Source organism: Schistocerca serialis, chromosome 6, assembly GCF_023864345.2.
Source record: "Schistocerca serialis cubense isolate TAMUIC-IGC-003099 chromosome 6, iqSchSeri2.2, whole genome shotgun sequence".
Taxonomy (NCBI): domain Eukaryota; kingdom Metazoa; phylum Arthropoda; class Insecta; order Orthoptera; family Acrididae; genus Schistocerca; species Schistocerca serialis.
Genome location: NC_064643.1, coordinates 247515808 through 247536594, shown reverse-complemented (window position 1 = coordinate 247536594; position 20787 = coordinate 247515808). Strand labels below are relative to the sequence as shown.

The following is a 20787-nucleotide window of genomic DNA, read 5'->3' as shown; positions in this document are numbered from 1 at the left end:
TCACAGGTATACTTGATTCATGGGAGATACTTCAATTATCCCGCGAATATCTACTTACACAGTTTAAACGCGACTCGAACAGGATGAAGCGGTACCATGCCGAGTGGCCTTTTCCAAGCACTTCACAGTGGCGTCGAGAGTATGTATTTGTAGGTGTAGATGTATGCAGGGTGTCCCAAGAGGAATGGTCAGTAATCAGTAATATGAAAGGAACGATATTTACAATAATTCAGAGCAAAAAAATCCAGTAAGCATGCACACCTAGAGAAGTATGAGCGCATACCTCATCTGCAATACTCTCTCTACTGCAAGCTGCATTCCATATTTCGAGAGCTGGTAGCATGGAAGAGCAGTTGTTCATCTTTGCTACTGTGAAGAACAGGTGTTCACAACTTTTAAGGTAAGCATTACAGAGTCCATGCTTACCGGCAATTTTTTCTCGTTTTGATCCATAATACCTCTCTTGCAGCAGAATCTTAACTTATCAAAGATAAAGAAGTGTTCACAGCTCTTGAGGGACATATTTTAGAGACCATGTTTACTAGACATTTTTTGCTTCGAATGAGCGTTACAGTCATATTTCTATATAGTGCCACGATTCCTCCCGTATGTAGATCTAGGTCCGCTTCAGAGAATGCTCTGGCTCACAGCACTATCTGCTCTGAAGTTAGCACGACTCCCACCAGCGTTTAATTGGTTAAAAAATTTATTGCTTCGCACTTACGTTTCACAATTTTTCCGTCGGCGGTACAAGAGTTGTCCGAGTCGTCGAGGAGGCACTTCATAACCTCTTCCAGCTTGGCGGAGTCGGCCAGCAGCGCGTCCATATCGACGCTGCCCAGCTGCGACAGTGGCGTCTGGGTGGCCACCAGCGCCAGGAAGGCGAGCACGACCAAGAGAGTCAGGCGGGACATGGCGTGATGGAGGCTTCGTTGGGTCTGCACTGACTGCTGCTGGCGCCAGCTCTTATACTCGCACGGACCCAACGGCCTTGTTTAGTAAACGTGACACAGCAACTGCTGATCGACTTGCAGCTGACTGTTGCTATTTTATTTTCATCGCATCCCAGTCCACGTTAATCACCTGTAGGTGATTTGCAAAGTGCAGGCCAAGGAGCATTCGCTCTCGCTGTAAACAAAAGTTAGTAGTGAAGTTTTTCTCTGTGAGATGAGTCACCCATCATCTGTCTTCTCTGTACCGAAGCTCGACGTCCGAGAAAATTTCTGAGGAGGTGGACTTAATTTTATTTTGTTTATTTATTTATTTCATGCATCAATCTTCTGACTGCGGTCCGGCATGAATTCCTCTCCAGCTCACTCTTTTCATTCTAGAATAGCAATTACAATCAACGTCCTCAGTCGTTTGCTGGATACATTTCTATCGCTGTCCTCTACAATTTTTATCCTCTATAGCTCCATCTACTACCATGGAGATTATTGATTAATATCTTAATATATGTCCTATCAACCTGTCCCTTCTTCTTGTCAGTATTTTATATGTTCCTTTCCTTGCAGTGCGATGTATTTTCATGTGTATCAACTGCTTTCCTTGCCTGCATGCTGACATGTCCTGGCAGCCAGTTGCTATAGCATCTTTCACATCATTCTCCACCAGCCCTGCATATTGATAACCTCACTCCATTTATGCCATCTCCATGGAAGCCAGTGCCGTCACATAACTTCGTCTTTGGTATGATTACGCTTTGTAAGTTTTCTTCAGTTGCCCATAGACGGTTATCTGCCTATAGACAGCCAATCTGAATTCGCTATTCTCCTGCATCTACTTAAATGTAATTTGACAAACTGCTTGATATAGCAGGTATTTTTGTAATGTTGTTTAACGTATGACAAGATCTTTTCGGGTTATCAGCCGCGTCAAGGCGTCGTTCTGTGGCAACGTTTTGACAAGTTTCCTACTCGCTCGTCATCGTTAGGCGAAATGACAGGTTCATGTCCAGTTCGTACCTCTATAGGCACTGGACTGCAAGCTACCCTGCCTTGTCTGGAACAGTTTGACCAATCGACACGCGTCCGGATCGGGTGTCGCGATCAGTGTTCGTGGTAGGGAAGGAGGGCGGGGGGGGGGGGGGGGGAGGGACGGAGGATCACCTACGGTGGTGATGGAAAGTGGGAGGGGCAGGGAGGCTGCCAGCATGTTGAAAAGTCCTAGTGTCGAATGCCTATTACAACGGCTGCATTCACCCGCTTTCACGTAAGAGTGTTCAAGAAGTATTCGTGCTAGCTCTACATCCCATGTGGAGCTCAGCTGGAAGTTCCTTCCCCAGTTTACAGGTTCATCGTGGACCTGCATCTCCAACGCACAATACCTCTATATGTTCAAAATCGCACGTATGAATTTCTTTGAGGCAGTGGTCTGCTTTTGGAGATTTGTCCACTTGGCTTAGGCGAAAGCTTCTCTTACGTTCTCAGTGGCGCTTCGAAATACACCGCTGTGTCTGGCCGATATTTTGCTTGCCACATTCGCAACTGATTCTGTAGAATCCCAGTCTCTGCAATGCTGGCTGGTCTATCATTCAGCAGACTTAGTGTTTATTTTAGCCAATAAGCATAAAATAGTTTTAATGCTGTTTTTCTCCAATAGCCTGGCAATCTTGGCAGTGGGTGTACCAGCACATGGAAGGAACGCCAGGCGTCTTAAGCCCTCTTACGGATTGTATTCTTTCTTCTTCTTGCTCGGCTGGAGAGCCTGTTTTATCAGTGTCTCCTAGTAGCCGTTCTTACTAAAGGTTTCCCTCAGATGCTGCAATTCGGTGAGTAGACTCTCCTCGCATATATGTCGTGCTATATGCACCAGGCCTATGAGCGCAGGTTACCGCTGCGCTGCAGGCTGACAGCTGTTGACGTTTAGGTACATGTCCGCGTGTGTGTTTTTCTGACAGACAGAATGTCTCAGCGTGCCGTCAGTTTCTCTGTTATTAGGATAACGAGGAAACGCATGTATCGCTTTCTTCTACCTCCTTCGTGAACTTTCATCGTCGTCTACGTTATTACGGCCATCAAAAAATTCCTGTAGGTTTTCTTCACCACGCGAAGATACAACAAATGTGTCGCCCAAGTATCGGTAGAACGTCTTTGGTTCCTGACGCGTGGCTTCGAGAGCTGTTACCTCGAAGTGTTCCATATACAGGTTCCCGATGCCTGGCGCAGGTGATCCCTTACCTACGCCGTCTACCAGTTGGTAGAACTTCCACCGCATAGCAAGCAGATGGCAGTGAGCGCGTTTGCACGTTGTATTCGGCGAAATGGCTCCCTAGCATTGTGAAGGATCGTACCCGTGTAAAAAGACATGACGTCAGAACTGACCAGGAAATCACTCTTGTCCAGATGTGTCTCCCGAAGCACCTTAACAAACTCAATTGGATTTTTGACATGGTGAGTAAAGTGAGATACAAGAGGGTTTAGTAGCTGTGGCAGATGTTTACCTGTTCCATATGCTGGTGAATTTATCGTGTACATTATTGGACGTAGTGGAAGTCCTTTCTTGTGTATCTTGTGCATGACCAAGGAGGTATTGGTGCTCTTGGTTAGAGCTTTTTGACCATCTCCATGTGCATTCCTGAGTTGGTTAGGAATGAGGTCTTCTTGCCAGTCTCTGTGGAGCAGGATCCTTTCCTACTGGCTACTAACCCAGGTCGTGTAATAGCATGTTAATCATCTGCTAGTAGCCAACCGATTTTAGCTGCACCGTCGCATTACCTTTGGCAACTGCTATGACGACTGATCTTCATCTTTTCGGAAGTCGCGTATCGCCCTGCTTCTTGCCCAGAGATATTGGTTTTTCGGCATTCTTGCTTTGTCAAGAACTCTGCAGGATCTCACAACTTTGCCAGTATCATAGCGGACCCCCAAATGGCTTGTTAGATGCTGCCCATGATCTCCAGTCTCGGAAATGAATTTGGACAGATGAAAGACGTAATCATTTTGACAGTACGGATGTTGTCACCTCGCCCATTTAGATCGCACTGGTAATTTTTCTCGAATTCTTAGTGTTGATTTACTTCATGTAAACCCTCGGAAATAGTGGAACTTCTTGCGTAGTTTTAAGGCGTCTTTGCGCTTGAAAACTGAAAGTATTATCTACCCACTCTCACTTGCAGGGCGAGAGACTGAATGGGAATCGCTGGTGGCACGCAAGTAGAGTACGTCCAGTTTTGTCTAGTTCAAGCGTCGTGATGGTTGTGTACTTCGTCGGCACGACGAAATTTGCCAGGATATTGGAGACAAAAAAAAAATTAAAATAAGCTTCGCTCATCGGCTGAAACAAAAAGATGCACTTAGCTCAGTGAAAAATAAACTAGGACAGTGAACACCTGGAATCTACAGCATCAGTTGCGAATGCGACAAGCAATATATCGGCCAGACGATACAGCGCAGCTCAGAACATGTGAGAAGTGTTTGCTTCGGGCAAACGGCCAAATCTGCAGTGGCGGGGCCGGCCGGTGTGGCCGTGCGGTTCTAGGCGCTTCAGTCTGGAACCGCGTGACCGCTACGGTCGCAGGTTCAAATCCTGCCTTGGGCAAGGATGTGTGTGATGTCCTTAGGTTCGTTAGGTTTAAGTAGTTATAAGTTCTAGGCGACTGATGATCTCAGAAGTTAAGTCGCATAGTGCTCAGAGCCATTTGAACCATTAAATGCTTATTTTCTTATTCGATGTTAATGTATCACTATTTTCCAAGAAACATTTTCTTTCTATCGCCAGTCTTCATTTCATATCCTCTTCTCTTCTCTTGTCATCAGTCATTTTACTGCCCAAAAATCGAAAAACTCTTCAGCCACTTTGAGTGTCTCATTTCGTAATTCAGTACCCCCAGAAAAACCACATTTAATTCGACTGTGTTCCTTTGCCATTATTTTTCACTATCGACGTTTATCTCGTAAAATTTTTTTCAAGACTATTAATTCCGATCAATTGGTCTAGCTATTTCACTGCCATCTTTGACGGAATTACTATGTTACTGACAGACAAACAATGTATTCCACCTTCTTCACACTTACCGTCGTCCTTCCACACTTCACTCTGGTTCCTATTATGTAACATTCCGCTCTAGAAATCACAGAGAAAACCGTTTGCATTTTAAATGTGGAGTTGCTAAGTAATTTACTTTGTTGTTGCACAGCTGTCTATACGTTTGATGGAAATTAGAAGATAAACTTTAAATACTGATTGACCCACAAGTAATTTTGTCATATTTTTCCATAAAACTAAGGAGACGATAGAAAAGATTTCTCCACCGTACATGTAACAACAGATATTGTTGAGACTGCCGAATTCGAAAAATGAGAAATTCTTTAAAAACTGGCGCATGATGTAACCGAATTTAGTTCATAAATCAAAAGTCCGCTAATTTGAGTATGTCATCAGAACGTCACGCAGTTGGATAGGACTGTAGTTCAACCAGACTTGAAACATAACAGCTAATGTCGTTATTTATAAAGGATGGCATAGAAAACGATATTTCATTCTGAAATTGGCATACATTGGCTAGGGATAATCAAGTATAAAATAGCGTCTGAGGCAACAGGAGGAAAGAACAATGGGGTTAGTGAAACATTTCCTGGAACTGATTCATAAAAAATAGTCCGCGCGAGGTGGATTTTGGTTCAGGCACTGGACCTGTTGTGTGAAGGAAATCACGTCTAACCCTCCCGATTTAAAGTTTTGAGGGTTTCCCTAGTCAGTCACTAACTGCCTTTGATTTGTTGATCACCTTTATACGTCGGACTGTACAGTAAATAAGAAGCAACCAGATCGTAGAATTAACACAGTTACAAGCGTTTTCACATCGTGTGGCCACCATAGCAGTGGGAGTGTGCTAGATCTTCCTTAACGTGATACCATTAAATATTTCAGCCACGGTTCGTACGTCAAAGTAACGAACTCGCAACATATACGAAGGGAAAGTATTTCCTGGACGGTTAATACTTGTCCGTTTATGTATAGAAATACTGAAACAAACTGCTGTTTCAGAGACTTCAGATGGAAGCAACATATGTCTGAAGGTACGTTTACTCCACACACATTCAGATGACATAACTTCTGGTAACCTGGAAGGAAAATGAAATATTTATTTTCCAAGACGTTCAGTCACCTTTTGGCAAAGCTTAAAAATAACGAAGAAACCTCACATTTAGAATCTTTTGCAGAAGTTGGAAACTGCTATATTTTCAGTAAAAATAGTCTCGGTAACTTTGTACACTTTCGCTGTATCATTTCTTACGGCATCATTATTTAGGGGTAACACTGTGTATTCACAAGAAATATATTACTATCCTAAAAAGGACATGTCAACGGCTTGCTGAGTCTGTTCACCTTGGATGTCGATGTTCAAGAGCCTCGAAAAACTCACTGTGCATGCAGTTTCTTGTGAGGTCAATTCTTGCTAATAATACTCGTTCAAAATTACCTGGCCGGTTTATTCAGTTAACAAAAGACGGCGAAGGTACTACACTGCCGACGTATTTATTTATAATAAAGATGAGTTTTCATGAAATCCTTGCCTAGAATCATCACTATGGAAAAGTTCAGTGTTAGCAAAAACTTCCACTCCAAGGTACTGCCTTGACACACGAATTCCAGTCAGACTTAATGCCTTGCTTACATCGTCATAATGTGTCGTCTGCCACTGGCAAAATTTGGCTACCATTGTCGAGAATGGCCTGTAAGCCTATTTCACCGACTAAAAAGTTGGCTATTGGATGTGTACTCTGCGTCTCCATAACGTCTCTCCTCCCCAACAACACCTCTCGTACCACCCTTCACACAACCTTAATAAAACGTAAGAGAGGACTACAGCCGATATAAATATAACTAGCATTAAATAAACAAACAGCTGTATTTTCATCTCTGATTTATTCCGGAGGACACCGGTTTCGGTATTTCATTATTCCATGAGACTGTTTACTTGTGTACAACTATGTTAATACGCTGGTGCGGATACTAGTTCACTTTTGCGTGATGTTTTGTCTAGAAATATTCAAATGGTCAAATGTGTGTAAAATCTTATGGGACTTAACTGCTAAGGTCATCAGTCCCTAAGCGTACACACTACTTCACCTAAATTATCCTAAGGACAAACACACACACCCATTCCCGAGGGAGGACTCGAACCTCCACCGGGATCAGCCGCACAGTCCATGACTGCAGCGCCTCAGACCGCTCGGCTGATCCCTCGCTGCTTTTGTCTAGAAATACAAGTTCACCACCATGTTATCACACAGGGCCTAATAAGGGCGTCATGGAATACCGAAACCGATTGCCTCTGGAATAAGTCAGAGACGGAACTACAGCTGTTGGTTTATTTATTACTGGTTGCACTTCCCGTAAGTCTTCATATTTGATGTAGTCTCTCTCTTCTATTCTCAGTCCAGTCAAGGGCATCTCCTTTCTTTTATCCGTGGATCTCATGAGCCATTGTGATGATGATGGCATTGCAATTGCGTTCTTCATAGGTCGGATCGGCATAGTTCCGTGATCTCGGCTTGTTGCCATGGCTGCACATGCTCACTTCCCTCGAACCAGGAGCCGGTATTACCATTATTCTAATGATCATTGTAGTCATAACTTTCCGATCATTCATATTATTCCATCGTCCGTCTTACAGGTGACACCGTCTAAAATGTCTACCACCGTTACAATGCGATCTGTTGTTTCACACACTGTTATGCCGTCTGTGAGGACCATTATAGTTAGAAACTAACGTTAGGGGCTGTTTCATTCTGTAATCGCCGTAGTGTGCTAATTCCATGTATTGCAGCATTTCCTTGAACTCATCCACATCGTTGCGAAAGCATCTGATAGTTCGTGTTAGTACTTCTGGGGTAACTTTTGAAAGCAGAACCTGACCATCTCTTGCGCACCTTATGGTATATCTAAGAACTGCTTCTTCTTCAACTTTTTCTCTAAAAATTTCGCTGGACGAAGCCATGGCTCTTGGAAATCGTGACCCATAATTATTTCATGTTTCACCCATGCATGCTTTAGCCTTAGCCAGTAGTTGGCTAAAAATGCTTCTTTAAGACGTGCACTTGCACCTCATTGCTCTTGGTCCTATCTCCACTGCGGGTTCACCTTCAAACGAACTGCATTGTTCATTAATGAACACAATGGTTGGCTCAGATTATATGACTGCTCAGTGCAAGCAAGCGGTTGAGCATATTTTAGTTCTCCTGAAACACATGGCACTTGTGTACTGACGTATAGTGCTTGTAACTGACTTGCTCAGTCCTACGCCTTTCTGTCTGACTAAATGATTCCGTTCCACATGCCTCAAAATATCCTTGTGATTATGTTATGACCACTTTTCCTGCACCTTCACGTTCTTTGTCGTCTCTGTCCTCATAATCATCAACCCTTCTGAGCGGTTCACAATTATGTACTCGTTCTGCACTATTGCTCAGCCGTATCTTGTGCTTTCATAACATCGCACAATGTTGCCAACTGTTCTACTTATTTTGCATTGCTTCTCCCTAAAGACTTTCTGCTTCTGTTTAAACGTTAACAACGTTCGATCGTCTTGTATCTCGCCAGTTGTGACAGCGGCAGTGACTCCCGAAGCTACGTGTCCAGTCCTTATTCCTTCTTTGACAATCTGCCTGTTTCAGTAGGTAAATCGTTCACAGTTTTACATAGCTTCTGCTCTAGGGGCTGTTCTACTTGGTACATCCTGCCTTCTGCTATAGCCACGCGCTTTTCTGCTTTATCCATCTCTTTCTCTTTTCCCTTCTGCTTCTCCTCTATTGCATTCACTTTGTGATTCAGGGTCAGAAACTGTTCCCGTAGTTTCTCTAGTCTGGCAATTTGATCGTCCTGCTTCCTTATTATCTTGTAGCGTTGTATGTGGAGGAGTTATTCGTCCACCAAGGGCTGACACTGAGAAGAGCTGAATTAACTTGCTTGGCTGTGTGCAAGTCGACGGCACGAGGACGTCACACGTCTGCCCCAGGCGAACTCACGTCCAGAGACGAGGAGCACATCACCAGAAATGTGTAAATACCAAAGCTGGGATCGTGGACAGTGGTTGCTTGCATGACTTTTGTGCAGGACAAACAATGCTCAAAGAAATGCCCGAGTGTGAGATAACCTGAAAGTGGCTTCTTACAGCTCTACAAGAACTATAATAATTCACAGTCAGGTACTAATGCAAATTTGAGTACATCTGTCAATCCAGAAAAACGAGGTGCATTCCACGACACAGCAATATTTCAGTATCCGTTAAACTACCGAGGTTGATATTTCACAGCGAACAAACATTTTCACAGTGATATTTTGGATGAACAACTTCTAAACGCTTCACGCAATTTTTTTTTTTTAAAAAGCGTCTTTTATGTCTTTCCAGTATGCAAATGTTTGTGAGAACATTACATTCTCAACAATTACACAGTAAATGAACACAGCGTGAATACCTTACAATTGTCATACTCTTGTCGTTATTTAATGAACAACTCACTATTTTGCCAGTAACTTTTTTTTAAATGTGGATTGGAAATGCTATTATTAAATTATGCTAATTTGAAAGAAGTCAATCGTGTATGTTAGCGGGGACCACAGTTGGAAAAAAAAACAAATGTCGTTGCTGCAAAGAGGGCATGAATAATTGTTTAAAATATATTTAACGACAATCTGTTGTAATTTATAATGAGCACACTAGCGCAAGAATGCTGTCTTATTTATTTGTGAACCAACTATATTATATTTATTGTAAATGATATTACTGAAAGTTTGTAACATTTCTTTATTTAAATATTGCTGCGATGTATTAGTTTACTCTGGGAAGTGATCATATTGTGTGAAATCATGTCTGTAGTGCTTAAGAACGATGTATTTTTTAGTGGGAATGGCCTTCAGCCAATGACAGTTGGGAAGTCGAAGAACACTGCTGCAACCAAGTGGGGAGGTACTCTTTTTCTAAGAGAAGCTCAAGGGAGCAATTCTAAGCGCTTTTACGTTTGTCCTTCAAGAAGACAGAGCTGTCTGTGGTAATGTGCGTGATTCGGATGCATAGGTGGTAGATTCAGGGGCTGTGAACAGCCGCTATGAGACTATAAGTTTTGAGGAAACTATTCGTTTAGATTTTGAAGGAGACGCTTGGATGTTAGTTCTAGAAGAAGGAAGACCTGCCTCTGGTATCGTGTGGTGTTTGATGGAGTGGGTGATAGATTCTGCGCTGTGAACGGCTGCTACCACCACACTTTAACTTCTGAAGGGACTATATATTTCGAATGCTATGAATGTGCTCCGTGGTCGGACTCTTCACTTTTCTTCCGGTTATATTACGGAAAAGAGGACAGACAGAGAATGGGTTACTATTTTTCGTATCGCGTGTGTCAGTTTTTGAATCATCTTGTTGAAGCCTGAACTGTTTTGAGCTAGTGAATATTTCGAGTATTATGGTTACGAAGTGCGAGTTTGTTTCCACATATCTTTGATGAGCATTTACATCGGGGATTTTGCTATCATTCTTATAAAACTCTCAACGTAACTTTACTGCGTTTGATGAGGGTATTTCTGTCCTGTTTTAACTGAATATCAAAAACCACTTTCCGGTTATATGAAGTGCCCTTTCCTGAATAAATGTTATTCAACTTAATTCTCCGTTACAGGCGTTAGAATAAACCTTTGTTATTAAATTATTCATGTAACTTCAATACTGTTTTTCTGTGTTTTTCAGTTATAGCCAATGCATAAACTATTTGCCTGCAGGATCACAGCTACACGTTATTATCTGCAGCGAATTAGCTGTGGGTCGTGTAAGCAGACGTGTGCGACTCCACCCTACGACTACATGCAGCAATTGTTTTTAACCAGAGATGTGCATAGCCCGGGTACCTGAAGTACGAATAACCACAGGTAAAGACGCAGTACGGGATGCTGTTTAGGAGAGCAGGTACTCGGCAGCAACCGTGACGCAGCGTCGCAATTTCCTGCGCTGCATCCCATATTTCCTTATGTAAGTCCTCTGTTTTATCCCTAGCTTCGTCTTGTTTCTTTCTTCTCCTCTCTAGCTTGGCTGTTTTTTATTTATCTTTTCTGTTTTTTCATCTCTTGCCTCCTCCTATTCGTGTAGATCATTTCAATAAACGCCATGAAACTGCACATGATCACTTTGTTACTCTCATCTATCTTGTTGGTTGACGCCCTTGTATCACACAATTGCTTTTCTGTTTCTGCTGCAAGTGGTCCTTCGTACTTCGTCCACTGAATTAAAAAAAAAACACCTTTCACAAAACTCAGTCTCCTACTTGTTCACATCAACCTCTTATTGAAACCATGGCTAAGTACACAATTACGTCAGAACTCAATGAACATCAGAAACGGCGGCTCCTTTATACGACAGGTACAGGCCACTGCGCCTGCGCGAGAAGCGGAAGTGCTGCCCCCTGCGAAGCGAAGAATTGCAGATCCGCCGGCGGTACAAATTGGCGAACTCGATAAATCACAAATTAAGATGTAGCGCGGCGAAAACCAGACCGTTATTGTTTGATATCAGATAAAATAGGGTTCCATGCCTTGCTTAAAGGAAAACCTTTATCACTATTAATAATGTTATCAGATAATCGTATTTCGATGGATTTCTTGAGCACACAATCCCATTAACGAGGATCCGGAGCGATAACTTGCGTCTCTTTAAACATGATATTCCGTTCATTAAGACAATGTTCGGTGACGGCAGATTTTTCAGGCTGGAACAAATGTGACTCTAAAGTTCCACACATCGGTCATGAACACTGCAAATAGTCTGTCCAGTATAGGCATTTCCAAAATGACAAGGAATTTTATAAGTTCCAGGCTTTCTCAATCTCAATTGATTTCTTTAGCGCTGTTGAACAGGCCATTGCTCGCTTTCCTGAAAATGTGGCAGAGGAAAATAGACAGGAAGTTTCTTAGATTATGTGGAATAACTTATACTGCTGCAGCCGCATTTTACTAATATTTTATTAGCACAATGCATTTCGGCAGCATGCTGCTATCATCAGGTGCATTATACAGTTACTCATACATCAAATGAAAGGCTATGTACATTAGCTGTGTGTCTCAGTGGGGTTAAGAATCGAAAAATAAATCTGTGTGGAAGGATAAATCTATTACAGTGCGTACATTATGTGAATACCATGATTAGGTAATATATTAATACGTTTACTCACATTTCTGTTGGCGATTTTATTTTCTGGCGCACAGAGCACAGTAACAGGTAAATCACAACTTAGTATTTTCACAAACATCTGTTTACATCTTTCCAAAGAGTTTTAAAATCTAGGATAAACTACTTACAAATTCAAAGACTGTTAACATCTTTCCAGAGAGTCATAAAGCTAAATTACTTACAATTTCAAACACAGTAATATATACCTGTACTGAAGATGAGGACTTTTATCTAGATGTATTGGCAATATGGAGAATGTTACATGGCTACTTAATGAAAACTATTCTGTCAGTGAAATAAACATTTAATGTTGGAGAAGTTTTTGAAGAAGTTAACATTATTACTTTCAGGCTTATCATTTAATAATACATCTCCATGTACTGTGCCACGAATGAAGTTTCAGTTCTTCATGTAAGTCCATTTGGTGTCCCTTATTCTTTTTATGTAATATATGAAGATCATTCGCAATCTCATGGAATAGGTGGCCTGTGTCTTTTATGTGGGTGGCTATTGCTGATCTATTGTAACTGTTAGTGTGGTAAGCGTTTATGTGTTCATTATATCTTGTTTGGAAGTCTCTCCCAGTTTGGCCTATATAGAGGGATCCACAGGTATTACATACTATTTTATAGATGCCTGATTGTGAGTCCATTTGGTGTCCCTTATTCTTTTTATGTAATATATGAAGATCATTCGCAATCTCATGGAATAGGTGGCCTGTGTCTTTTATGTGGGTGGCTATTGCTGATCTATTGTAACTGTTAGTGTGGTAAGCGTTTATGTGTTCATTATATCTTGTTTGGAAGTCTCTCCCAGTTTGGCCTATATAGAGGGATCCACAGGTATTACATACTATTTTATAGATGCCTGATTGTGAGTGTGTGTGCATATATTGTGTCTCAGTGTGTGCTGCAGTTTGTTGTGTGTTGTAAAGCCAATGTTAATGTCGTGTAGTCTGAGAATGTTTGCCATTTTGTAGGAGAGTTTGCCTGTGAAAGGTATGCAAGCCGTGGATTTCGTTTGCATTTCTTGTATGGTAGGTGGTTTATTATTGTTTTTCCTTTTTTGCGTAAGGTCATCAATTAAAACTTCATATAAAGTTTCCTGGTAAAACATGCTTTAGAACTATGCAATTACAATTTTATATATGTGTAGGCACTGATTACGTCTGTAAACTCTGAATAATAATAGAATGGAGACAATTATGTTATATTTTGTATCTGTAAAGGATTAAGTACTGGATTTGTGAAATAATATCTGTGTCGGCGAGTTCTCAAACCACCACAGAAAAGAATATGTAAAAGAAAACCTCAGAGATTTAATGACAATCAGCCATTGTATAAATAGTAGTGTAAGAATAATAATGTCGTTGTCGTCTTCTTCGAGTCATCTAGAAAGGAGGAACCTGTGACGCTATGTTTAACGCATAGGTATCTTTCATTTGTCAAGATTGTAAGCAGGATGCCATTAGGTGCTAATTATAAAGAGAGGTGTTGAACTTCGAGTTTTAAATATAGTTATCTAATGAGAAATCTCATGTTATTATTAGAAAGCTTGCCTGATATTTTACCCATTTATTTAAGACACTTTTAACTTTTTAAGCAGTGTTCGTGGTGCAGAGCTGCGACACGGCGGAACGATCCGCCACCGCGGCAAATTCAAATCTGATAATAAGGGCAATCATACCGCAATAAGCGGCAGGGTAAAAAGTGAATTTAAAATTATTCCTTACAGCAGTTCGAAATCGGAGTACGAAGCAGCAGATTTTACGTTGTGTTTTACAGGCGGACGCGGGCTGCTAATATTGTAAGCTTTAACAGTGTCAAAGTTAAAATACTTTCATGTTTCAGAAGGAAATCTTGCTATGCAAAAATTCTGGACTGGTAAAAGTTATAGAAAACTCATTTTCTGGTTAATAATGATAGTCTCATGTTCTTGTGTTAGCCGTGGCATCGATTACTAATTAAAGTTTGTATGATTTAATTGTCAGTGCAATACGGCGATCTGTGCAAAATAATCCCTGGAAGTCTGGTCTGCAGAAGGGAAAAAGGCGGACAGTGCTTCGATATCGGAGGTATCAGTAATTCGGCGGGTAAATTCGATAAGAGCCAATGACTGACATGGTTTGTGCTGGGATATAGGAGCCTCTACATAGAGTTGAGGACGTTTGCGTATGTTGAGTGAATTAAGAGTATCACGTTATGTGCGCTGGGCCGACTGAATTTGATGTTATTTTCGTAAACAGGTTCTGTTAGGGTAAGAATTTCGGTTCATTCAATCTGAGACATGTAGGAAGCGAGCGTTAACTATTTCTGGGACACTATACAATTCCCAAGAGGTCTACTTGGCTTTTTTTTTTTATACAAAGCCATGTGACGTAAGAATACAGGGCTATTACAAATGATTGAAGCGATTTCATAAATTCACTGTAGCTCCATTCATTGACATATGGTCACGACACACTACAGATACGTAGAAAAACTCATAAAGTTTTGTTCGGCTGAAGCCGCACTTCAGGTTTCTGCCGCCAGAGCGCTCGAGAGCGCAGTGAGACAAAATGGCGACAGGAGCCGAGAAAGCGTATGTCGTGCTTGAAATGCACTCACATCAGTCAGTCATAATAGTGCAACGACACTTCAGGACGAAGTTCAACAAAGATCCACCAACTGCTTGCAATCTCACAGTTTAAAGTTTATGGCCCCTTTTTCTTCTGCGAAAAAAACGTTACAGGGCACGTGTATCTGGATATGCTGGAAAACTGGCTCATGCCACAACTAGAGACCGACAGCGCCGACTTCATTTTTCAACAGGATGGTGCTCCACCGCACTTCCATCATGATGTTCGGCATTTCTTAAACAGGAGATTGGAAAACCGATGGATCGGTCGTGGTGGAGATCATGATCAGCAATTCATATCATGGCCTCCACGCTCTCCCGACTTAACCTCATGCGATTTCTTTCTGTGGGGTTATGTGAAAGATTGAGTGTTTAAACCTCCTCTACCAAGAAACGTGCCAGAACTGCGAGCTCGCATCAACGATGCTTTCGAACTCATTGATGGGGACATGCTGCGCCGAGTGTGGGAGGAACTTGATTATCGGCTTGATGTCTGCCGAATCACTAAAGGGGCACATATCGAACATTTGTGAATGCCTATAAAAACTTTTTGAGTTTTTGTATGTGTGTGCAAAGCATTGTGAAAATATCTCAAATAATAAAGTTATTGTATAGCTGTGAAATCGCTTCAATCGTTTGTAATAAACCTGTAACATTGAAAACTTTTAGATGGCGAGTCGCCACGCAGACGTCTCGCGGGTGTCTCATGTCGTGCTAGGAGCAGTGCTCCCTGTGCTATTCTGTCATCGGCGGTCGGTGAAGAGATCTGCTGCTCGGAGGTGTCTCGTGTGAGTGCACCTTGGAATTCAGTGACGTCAGTATGAGCGTGAATGTATACACGAAAATATGGGCAGGCAACTTCCACCTGCATTCAGCGGCGGCTCGCGACTGTGACAGCGCGCCAGGACACGTGTCTAGGTGAACACGCATTGCGATAGGAATTTCTCTTGTGTCAAGTATGAAAAGGGATGTGGCCGCCTCATGCTTGTGGGAGCCGAGCGTGCGCGTGTTCGTGGTTTGACAGCTGACAGCCGCTCCCCTTCGTTGGGGTAGAGCGCGTGAGGCAACCCTAGGAGTTGGCGGAGGGTGTTTGCATGGGTTGAGTGCATTATTTTGGGAGTGGACATGAAGGCTGTGCTGTGCATTACTTGGACAGTTTACGAGTACTGAGCGTGTCTACACATCCCTGCGCTGCATTAGTTAGGAGGAGTCCCCAAGTGTATAATGAAATTATTTGGGAAAATTAGGAGCTGTTTGCATGTCCGGAGAGCGTTATTTAGAAGTAGTTCACACGTCTGTGATCTGTGTGTGATGGCCTCGAAGGACGTCTTTTGTATGAGTGTGATAAATAAAATGTTCAAAAATAAATAGAGTGCACTGCTTCCTTACTCTCCCCAGCAGCCCAGTGCAGCCTGAGTCATTTTTGCGCCATTTTCCCGCTAGAGATCACCATCTGGCGTTCCATGACGTAGAACACGTGACTAATGCAGTAGCCAAAAGAGTGCAGCATTCTAGAGGGGGAGGGGGGGTGCTACGTGATGAATGAATGAGCATTGTGCTGCTATTGTGAAAATGTGAAACTTCTAATTTGATAATTGAATAATAGATATAGTAGATTAATCTATGGAATATAATTAAAATTGAATTGGAGTTAAGTACTTAGGTAATTGATACATTTGATGCGTGATGTGGGTGTCACATGTGTTCAGTTACATTCGCTAGGGTATTTGCAGAACACTATCTGTGGCGCAGATATGAACGTGCAGGCTGGAGGTTGTTATGTCAGTGGTCGCGCTCTCACTGGCCCCATACGTGAGAGAGATAGAGCAGCTGATCTGGGGTGTGACCTAGAGCACATGGTGAAGAAAATGTATGCAGCCATCTTGAATAACAGTACTTGCATCATGACCTGACATCACGGTAGCGCCCTCTGGTGGCTATGATATGAACTAAGCCAGATGGGGTGTGGACCTGTTGGTGGACACACTGGGTGGAACCATCTTGGATAACTGTACTTGTGTCATCACCTGACGTCACGGTAGCACCCTCTGGTGGCGATGAACTCAACTAAGCCAGTTGTAGCCCAGACCCAATGGTGAACAAGCCTGCTTGAAATTGGTTAAACAATAAAGACAAGTCCTTTTTTCCGACGAATCCTTAGGTGGAAGACCCGACTGAGGTTAGTACAAGTGTCCTTTCTTTTGCGCTAGCAGTGAAACCCCAAGTGACCTATCTTCCCACCAAAATTAAAACTTGGCGCCAGTTCGTAGGAGGAAATGGCAGTCAGGTGACTTAGGTTAGTGGAGGTAGACCGAATGACCTATATTCGTTCGATATTCTTTGCTTAGTAGAGATAATCGAGGTGTGGTGCATTATCCTGTTGGAACTCGAACTTGGCGCCATTTTTCTGGGAGAGGGGGGGGGCTTGGTACTTTTTCACCAAAATACAAACTTCCCGCCATATTGATTGACGTCACATACGCCATCTTGGATGACGGCATCGCAACAATCTTGGATGACGTCAGCACCGCCATCTTGGATAACGGTACTTTGGAATGGTGCCCCCTTTGCTCCAACACTTACGAAACATGACGATCATGTTTCCCAACGACAGTGGCACTTTTCAACAAGATAATGTGGCATGTCACAAGACCAGAAGTGTGCTGCAGTGGTTCAAGGAATGCAGTGGTGAGTTCCAGTTGATGTGCTGGGCCCCCAACTCTCCAGACCTGAAGTCCTCGAACGTGGGATGTGACTGAGCATGGGGTCAGAGATCACTGCCCACTCCCTGCCCCACAATTTACGGAAACTGGATGACATATTTGTGCAGGTGTGGTGCCTACTCCCTCCAGCGACCTACCAATGCCTGATTGATTCCATTCCACGGCGCATCGCTGCTGTTACCTGTGCCAAGGTTGGACATACTGGCTGTTGGGTAGGTGGTCATAGTGCTCTGGCTGATCAGTTCTGTGTGAAGCTTCATACTGTACTCAAATGTCCTTCATATTGTTTTCAGAAAAATGTTGAGATTCTCATTCAATAGGGATTATTTTCTGCTCTGCAAAGTTCTTTTCTACTTGTTCACTAGAACGTTTTTCAATGTCTTCCATTAGATTTCGTTCTCTCGAGATTATTTCTCTCACAACATGTTTTACAGTTCTCACATTCCTATTTTTTGCAGATATCACAGTCCATATGTAAGGTGTTAAACAAATAACACACCTTGCATTGAATTCCTGAAACAATTCGATTTACCTCGATATGTCACACGACATAGTTACGTGAAAATGTATGAATTATTGATAGACAAAGCGAATAAATAAATCGGCATTTCATGAATATAAACCACCAGCATTCACAATAGAACTTGTATACAAGTAATTTTCCAGACCTGAGCTGCGAGACGCAGTTCTGAGAGAAGATGAATTTTTGCAATGAAATGCCCTCCCATGTTCGGTTGACACAGCGTGGCACCCAGTGGGCACAGTGAGACGCCACTGTGTAGGGCGCCAGCAAAGTAGCCCTTGTCCCTGCTTTTAATGACGACCCTTCAGAAAGCCTTCCTACAGGAACACGGTGGGAGATGCCAGATAAACCAAAAAAACCCAACTCAAAACATTAGTGACTCCCTGTAGCCACCTGTATTAAAATGCACATGAAAGAAAAAGCTGTTTATCTCAGCATTACGTAGCAGAAGCTAAACTCTGCCCGACAAAAGGAACGACGCCTGTGATAGGTTAAAAAAACTCTAGTGGGTGTAGCTACAATGAGTACGAACTCTCTGATGGCCAGAAAGAAAAGGCGTGGCCACCGGCTTTGATATATGCAAATAGCAACATAGTAATTCGCTTCTTCTCGTTCAGAAAATCGTTGAGTGTTTGAGCAAGGCTACTCACGTTGCACTGAGACGATTGCGAGATTCATTATGTGACCTTTCACAGGCTCGTCTTAACTTACAAGGAGATAAACTGCAAAGTCTCCTAGTATGGAGAATCGCACCGACTACTGACAGTTAACGCTTATAAGCTATTTAGGGGCAATGACATTCGCACTATTCTAGTCAAATAGCGTGTAACATGCCAGTTAACTCAGCTAGGGAATAACTAGGAGTCTTGGCTTCTCCGAAGATGTAGGAAATGTATCAGACTGGTGTTTAACAGTCATGAGAGAGAGAGAATAGAGTCTCAGGTTCACACCTCACGCCAACAGCAGCCACTGCCACCGCCGACCACCACTTGCTCGCGCAGTGCCTGCAAGTGATATTGAATTGACACTCAGAATTGCAGTCGTCTCCATCTCTCCTATTTTTTTGTACATTCAACCATGACCTGTAGTTAAACATATTCATGAATGTCAGGCTTAACTGAAGCAGAAACACGATACATCCGATCTAATGTAAAGGATTGATCAGCCACTGTGGAGTACTTTATACCCTGTAGTTACTAAGTGGTTTCTACTGTGTACTTCTTTTTGATTACTCTTTAGCAAACTGTATTCGGTTTTGAGTATTTTAATGGTGCATTTTACCATAGTTGATATTTCTGGCCTCAACTGTATTTCATTTGTTTGGTTTTTTTTATCGACCTCCAGGCATGGTCATCAACCACCTTACCATTAAAGACCCATATAATAGTTAGGAATTTCGCTTCACAGTTGTGAACACCCAGTATCAATATTTTACCATCCTTTATGTAAATTTGCTTACATTACTATGTCATGAAATGATACTTTGAATTAAAATAAAGCTTAGTAACCAAAATCTAAGATTTTCATATTTGCTGGCTCAATGTTATGCCTGAACCCATACACTAATTTCAGTTAGCGATAACGTTTCCTTTACATGGAGTGTAGAGGAACTGACATTGTGATCATTGTCTGATTACATCACTGTCTGTACTGCAGCACTCTTCTGAACTCTTCATGTATGAGATGGTATCTGCCTACCTTGCAGGCTGTAGGTTCAACACGAATTCGTAAAACACTCACAGAGCATTCCTGCGCAACTTCGGTAGGAAGATGGTCAGAACCAGTCTCACACATGTTAGACATAATAATTCCCTTTCAGTGTTTTTCCTAAAAATAACGTATCTATCAGTTTTCTAATCTTCTTCTCTTTATTCCCCCCTTCTTAATATCGACAGGATGCGACCATTGTGTTAGTATTCTTGCTAATAATTCTTATTTTCCTTCATGCGACGACCATTACGTTTCCTACCTGCCATAACAATCAAAGTATGTTAATGTGACGCGAATAGGAAATACAGTACTCTTGTGTGGAAAACTCCGATTCTCCTGCTCCCACTCCGTCGTCGGTCTCAATAACTTAGTCGTAAACCTCTTTATTAGCCGCCAGAGAAGGCTGCCACCGTTTATACCAGAATTTTCAGCGCCGTTATGTCTTTGGGCGTCACAGGGAATTCGTGGTAAACTCTTTGGATCAGATATTATTGACCCAAGATGTATTCGATATTTTAACTGGTCATTTATTTCCTCCCCCCCCCCCCTCCTCCCAATACAAAAGAAAAAATAAACTATACGAGAGTTAGTAATAAGTAACTTATTCAAAGAGAAAGAAAAGCTATGCCGGTATGAACTCATGCAACAGCGTTTAATTAATCTTGAAACGAGGATTCTTTGAAAGGGGATTTTGCTCGTGACAACATTTTTTTCAATTGACATTATGTTTTGTCATTCTTATTTTCTTGGTTTTCAGTGTGACTTATAAATACTGCAGACCTATCAAATCGTCACCATGCGTTCTAATTTCGTGTTCTAAATGTGATATGCTAACTTTTACATCCATGTTTATTATCCATGCCTGTAGATTACGATGATGGTTATTATGAAGGAAGAGGTGAATACTGATGTCGATCTGTAGCCTACTGCCATCGAATAGCTTAAGAGCTTTGTTTGAAAAGCTTAAGAACTCTGTTCAACTGATGGATCACCATTAACAGGGACATACCCCACACTTTTCTTATTACAAACTGAAGTAGTTCATAAAATATTGC

The 20787-nt window shown here is 42.1% G+C and overlaps 1 protein-coding gene across 2 annotated transcripts in view; it reads right to left on the bottom strand.

Moving 5' to 3' along the window:
- LOC126483983 (ejaculatory bulb-specific protein 3-like) overlaps positions 1–20787 on the bottom strand; it is a 67635-nt gene that overhangs the window by 9940 nt on the left and 36908 nt on the right. Inside the window, exon 1 of one of the 2 annotated variants that reach the window (XM_050107283.1) lies at positions 725–956. The exons of the other annotated variant lie outside the window; for it this stretch is intronic. Within the exon in view, the coding sequence (XP_049963240.1) occupies positions 725–914 (190 nt within the window). The 5' untranslated portion in view covers positions 915–956. Of the gene's footprint in view, positions 1–724; positions 957–20787 lie in introns of those variants that run through there. 2 annotated transcript variants of the gene reach the window in all.